The sequence below is a fragment of the Dendrobium catenatum genome, unplaced genomic scaffold (assembly GCF_001605985.2).
Source record: "Dendrobium catenatum unplaced genomic scaffold, ASM160598v2 fragScaff_scaffold_1680, whole genome shotgun sequence".
In the NCBI taxonomy this organism is placed as follows: Eukaryota; Viridiplantae; Streptophyta; class Magnoliopsida; order Asparagales; family Orchidaceae; genus Dendrobium; species Dendrobium catenatum.
In genome coordinates, this window is record NW_021320142.1 from 214,026 (window position 1) to 220,228 (window position 6,203).

Consider the following 6,203-nt stretch of genomic DNA (forward strand, 5'->3'; position numbering starts at 1 on the left):
CTTTTGCCTGTTGTCAGATTTCTACCCGACGTCGGACATCCGCCAGTCACTACACTTCTGTCCGTCATCAAACTTCTATCTAACGCCAGACTTTCTTCCATCGTTGAACTTCTGCCTGATGCTAGTATTTCGCCTATCGTCGGACTTCTGACTTCCTCCGTTAGCTGCATATGGTCCATCTTACCTCCTTCACCAGACAATAGTCTTTCTGACCACTGTCGTCCGCCGACTAGTGTCCCTCCAACCAATGTCACTAGACTACGGTCTTTACGACATCCGTTGCCCGCCGACTATGGTTCTACCGAGACCAAACAAACATATCAATAGTGATTCTTTTAACTCCCATCATGCATGTAATGTATTTTATATGATTTATATCTATTACATCAAGCCAAGGCCTTCCCCCAAGGAAGGGCCTCATTTGTAATCGACTACAAATAATAGTGGATTCATTCAAACTGGGTCAATCCCCGTGGTTTTTCCATTTTCATGGTTTTCTATGTAAAAAATCTTGATGTATGTTTTAAATACTACACCCTCTCTTTTATCTGATTGTGTGTTAAATCTTCGTACAAAGCTAAGACGTTAAACTATATATTTTTCTATCACTGCGAATATTTCAGGACGCAACAAAGATAAAAAATTTATTTATCAAATTATCTATGTCAAATATTAATAGAAAATGCATTCACATGCTGGATGTAGACAGATATTATTAATGCAACAAGTATTTTCTTTCCTTTTCATTGTTGTAGGAATTCAAATGAGGAACTCTATATTATGACTGAAAGCTTCTCTTCTAGTTGAACTAAAAAGGGCAACACCTCTTTTCTTTTAAAGAGTTGAAGACCTTTACCTCACAAAAACTTGAAAAAAACTCCTCTCCGACCTATTTCTCTCCTCTCTCTTTCTCACCCACTTTTATTTACATGATATTGTGGGATATCAAATAAATTTTTAAGGGATTTATTTTTAGTGGCTATAACAAACTTAAAAATATAGAATTAATTATAAAATTATAAGATTTTATAAGTCCATTAAAGTCGACAAAAGACTCCATAACCCATCAAAAGTATATTATTTTGCGAACCTGAATTCATTATTAATAATAAATAAGATATCTGAGAAGCTTCTACAAAAGCCGCAAAGAAATCCAACTAAGAATATGCTTTCTCCATTTTCTCTCCATTGCGTCGCAATTCAAACATAAATTCAGATTTTTTTTTTTTAATTATTTTCAAAATTTTGAATTGTTACACTTTGTCTCTCTTCCCTTTTACACTATTCTCATAATAGAACTAACAAAGAGATACAATAAAACCACAAAAGAATGCAAACCTTCATGAAAAATGAGTAAGAAAGCTATCGGCCTGCCTCACAGCGCCGCGTCGCCGAGTTTCGAGCACTGCGATGCTCAATTAACTTTTTGTCTCATGTCTGCCTAACGGCGCCGCAACACTCTTTGGAAGTGTTGTAGTGCCAAGGTCTAGAGCGCCACATTACTACACTCTGATTTGTCTCAAAGCAAATTATATAGCACCGTAATGCTTGAGTACACAACATCACAACGCTGCAAAGTTGTACGAAAAAAAAAAATCGTATGCAAGACACCCGAACCAAAGCAAGAGAAGGGCCCCCCTGCAAATCCCAATGAGCTCGACAAATTAAATTGAGGTTTGAGGCAACAATACTACCTAATTAATCAACGCAATCAGATACCGCACAAAACTAGCAACTAAGACTTTTTTTAAATTTTCATCTTTATTATGAAAATATTTGTTTACTTTAAAAATATATCAAGCTAAATCAACTTATCGTATTACTTTATTTAGGAATCAGGACCGTACCTACTCCCTTTGATCTCCCTCGAGTTAAACCTTTTTTTTAGGACTAATGAAGATTTTTAAAAGCGAAATTCTTGCTTTTTTTTTCTATAAATCTCTCAACAACCTCAAGCCTCCTTGACATTCCCTAGTCTCCCTACTCATTCCCTCCTCTCCCTCCTCTCTCTCTCTCTCTCTCTCTCTCTCTCTCTCTCTCTCGACCATGATGGGAGATCAAGTGGAGGCCATTAGTGTGGATAAGAGGATTAACAACAACGAGGAGTCTGAGGTAGTGAGGAAGGGACCGTGGACCATGGAGGAGGACCTCATACTCATCAACTACATAGCCATTCATGGTGAGGGGGTTTGGAACAATCTCGCTCGATCGGCAGGTATTCTTTACATGCATGAATACATATATCTGCATGCATGCATGACGCATGCTCTCTCCCGATCTTTTCTTTTTTTTCTTTCAATACCATTATGTTTGGTTTTGGTTGGTACGATTTGCATAATTGAGAAGGTCTTAAGAGAACTGGAAAGAGCTGCCGGCTTCGGTGGCTGAATTACCTCCGCCCAGACGTCCGCCGTGGGAACATCACGCCTGAAGAACAGTTGCTGATCATGGATCTCCATTCAAGGTGGGGAAACAGGTGAGCTTCCTTCTTCGTTACTGACAGTCTCACATCATTCCCAAATAGATATATATTCATGCAAATCATAAAATAACAGTAATAATAATAATAAAGACATATTTAAAGATAAAGACTTATGAAGGCGTGCTTTAGCTGTAGAGGTGTCGGTGGAAAGATTTTTCTCTGAAAAAAGAGCCCCAGGTTAGGAGAAAATTATTCTGTGCGGACACTGGACTGAGAGAATCGTTCGATTTTCTCTTTGTCCATTTGATTTTCTCTCTGTCAACAGTAAAATCACAATCAAAGTGTAGTTACTATAGCAGATGTGCTTTGACTGTATTTTTACTATAAACAAAGAGAAAATCGAACAATCCCTTCATTCAGAATTCACACAGAATAAAAAGTCACACGTTAGAAGCAGACTAACTCGTAAGAATAGACACTTAAATATTAATGGATTAATTTTTAAATTAATAGTGAATCTTTTATATATATAATATCTTGGATATGATTGTAGATAACCATAGACGCGCTTCTTTTACATATGCATGGTAAGGACAAGTTCTGACCAAAGAAAGCAGCTGTCTTGTTCACTTTATATAATACAAGTGAACGGGAAGAAAAAAAAAATCTACTGGTGCCTCAATTCCTTAGCGGGCAAGTATAAGAACTGAAGACACGTTGGCACAAGAATTAATGCAAGGCTCCAAACCATGAAATTTGATGATAGTTAATTTTTCATTAAAAAATCCAAAAAAAAAAAGTTAAGAGTATTATAAAAAAATGTTAACAAAAACTATTTTTATCAAATTGCAAAGTCCCGTTTTATACATATACTTCTTTTGTAATAAATTTTTTTTATTATTTTTCACATCAATTTTTTAGCACAAAAACTTATTAAAATCAACGAAAAAGTAGTCAAAAGCTCTTCCAAACAAAGCCGGGGACAGCTTTCTAAAACAATTTTTTAGTATAAAAATATTTTGAAATAAAAAATTTTGTGTAAAAAAGCTTTTTTAGAAACAAATGTGAAAGCTATCTCAAACATAGTCTTAGACAACAGCAAAAAAAATAATCTTAAAAAAATTCTGTTCATTTTGATTACAAGCTATATATGTGAACAAAAAAGCTTTATTTTTTGGCCACTGCCATAAAAAGAACTAAAATCGCTGTCATCTATGGCTTCTAATTCTACATGTTCAAAAGCATTCTAAGGGCAGTGGAAAGGATTATTGATGTGGTCATGTTGGTCCCATTAAAAGATAGCATCCAAGTTAATCCTGTCGTGAAATATATACTTGAACAAACACTTAGAACTTAAAAGAGAGAAGTGAATATATACTTGCACACAATTGTTCTGTGCTCTACAAAGATTTTTTTTTATTCTATGGAATAAACACGCCTACTGCATTTATCACCAGTCCTTTTAAACTAACGCTTAGATATTGATTTCGCAGCTACTGCCATACTTGGCAATGATATTTTGTGAGCACAAGAGAATTATTAGGAAGATTTCTAGTTAAGGAAGCTCTTTCATCATCACAAAAGCAACTATTCTAATGCTCTGTCATTTCTTATGTCTATTATGATTGAACTCCACTTTTTAGTTTGCAAAAGACTAACGTGTGTAAGTAGCTAGTCCTTTAAAATAATATCTCTAATGTCTTTTCAATGCTATATTAATATGAGTACTTTGATCTTAAAGCTAAGCTTAGGGGCGTCTCCATGCCAGCGGAACTCCAACCGACTGTAAGGCGTGTAGATGGTTTGCTCCATTCGAACGACAAAATAATCGATATTCAGTGGTGGGTGAACAGTGCGACGCCAATATTGGCGTGACACTGTTTACCTACGCCATTTTTCTGTTTCAACCAGATTTGCCAAAGAAACAGGCGAAAGAGGAGAAATGCGATTACCTTGGTAGAAGCGTGCAAAATGAAGTTCGATTGAAGATGAACCACGATATTTTTGGTTTCACTGCATTTTGGAGTGAAAAATGAAATTTTCGGTTGGAATTAGGACTTATAAACTCAAATTTCTAATATATTTGTGTTTACTTGCTCTAGTATTTATATAGGTTTAATTGTCTTCATATTTCATTTTCATATTATATTAATTAGTATAAATATATATAATATTATTCATGGACCAATATAAGTGCTTAATAATCTCCTCAACAAACCACTAAAAGTTAAGTAGGCATACTTTCTCTCCCTATATAAAAATTATTAAGTAATCATTAGCTTATCATTCTTCTTTGTAAGCTAATTTATATCTAATGATTTCTACATGTTAATCCATATAATATATAGCTTTCATAATTTTTATTGTAACAAGGTGGTCCAAAATTGCGAGGCAACTCCCAGGTAGGACTGATAATGAGATAAAAAACTATTGGAGAACAAGAATCCAGAAGAAAGTTAAAGATGGTGAACCAGTCGATTGCTCGAGCCAAATAGTGAATGATGAAGGTAGCTCTAGCCATGCCGGCGGCCTTGAGGAAGCCATGGCGGCACAGCCAAGCTATCCCATTTATTCAGATATTGCCAATCCTCACGAAGCTTATGTTCCAGCTGCCTACAGTGGAAGTATTAATACTAGCGAGACTTATTTGAGTGCTGAGGATTTCTGGGCCGTACAATCTCTGAATGGGTTATAGATCTGGAACAACACTCCATGATGCTTGACTGATGAAGGTTGGTAGCTTTGCTTAGGATCAATCTTGATGTATAAATGTAACTAAGGCTTTGTTTGGGACGGTTTTTTTCCTGCTTCTTAAAGCAGTTTTCTAGTATAAAAATTAAAATTTTTATAGTAAAAAGTTGCTTTAAGAAGCAGTAAGAAAGCCGTCTCAAACGAAGCCTAAGTTGAAGGGTTGTGGTGCTTGTATTTGTACAAAATAGCTTAATTGCTTCTCCAATCTCTTGTGTAATATATATACGGCAGATTTTATATATTTAATATAATTGTGTTTGGCTTGGCTTAATTACTCAGTTGAAATTTTTTTCTGGACTTGAGGCCTTCAGCAATGTTGTCAGCTTTTATTCTAAAAAAATTAATACATAATTTATATCTGTGATGTACAATAGGATATTGATATATGATATATTTGTGAGTTAACATAAACTTTATTATAATCACCCTAGTAAATAATAGGAAATCTATGAACTTGATAATATATTTTTAAGCTAATTAAAATAAATAATATGAAGATTCTTGGGTTTTATTTGGGACGGCTTTATTACTACTTTTTAAAATAATTTTTTAGTTAAAAAATTAAAAAAACTGCTTTAAAAAACAGTAAAAAAAATTGTCCCAAATAAAATCTTAGTTTAAAATATTCTTTTTTCTTTCTTTCAAGATTTTCTTTATTAGTAAGTGCAAAAAGAGCAATCATGCAGATAATTCTGGCAAAGATGAATGCATCGATGATGCTTAATTATTATTTTTGATGCCATCCGCAAGCACACATCTTTTCTCAATAATTCTTGGTGCCACCGCCAATGCTCCTCACTCCTCGCCACAAACTAGATATAAAGTTTTGTGGCCATCATCCACTTTTGCATGGAAGTAAATTTGGGTCCATTGGATGCTTATCCAACGGTTAATAATTTTTCGATTGCATTCCAGAATTTCTTAAGTGTATTTACTCTCTTTTTTCTAAATATTTTCAGCTGGGCATCATCGATTGACATTCATTGAAGGCCAATTGATCGAAAAAAAAAATGGTATGGAGTATGATGGC

At 34.6% G+C, this 6,203-nt stretch overlaps 1 protein-coding gene across 1 annotated transcript; it reads left to right on the plus strand.

Moving 5' to 3' along the window:
* Positions 1 to 2,049: 2,049 nt before the first annotated feature.
* On the plus strand, positions 2,050 to 5,124 carry LOC110104906 (myb-related protein 305-like). The gene is made up of 3 exons (XM_020834188.2): positions 2,050 to 2,215; positions 2,347 to 2,476; positions 4,796 to 5,124. The coding sequence occupies exons 1-3, from the start codon at positions 2,050 to 2,052 to the stop codon at positions 5,115 to 5,117; spliced, it is 618 nt and encodes a 205-aa protein (XP_020689847.2). The 3' UTR covers positions 5,118 to 5,124.
* Positions 5,125 to 6,203: the final 1,079 nt, after the last annotated feature.

Bases quoted from the DNA above. Each gene is read 5' to 3' on its own strand.
- LOC110104906 (XM_020834188.2), top strand. From the start codon at position 2,050: ATGGGAGATCAAGTGGAGGCCATTAGTGTGGATAAGAGGATTAACAAC. The intron at 2,216-2,346 runs GTATTCTTTACA...ATAATTGAGAAG, and splicing joins CAATCTCGCTCGATCGGCAG to GTCTTAAGAGAACTGGAAAG. The intron at 2,477-4,795 runs GTGAGCTTCCTT...TATTGTAACAAG, and splicing joins CATTCAAGGTGGGGAAACAG to GTGGTCCAAAATTGCGAGGC.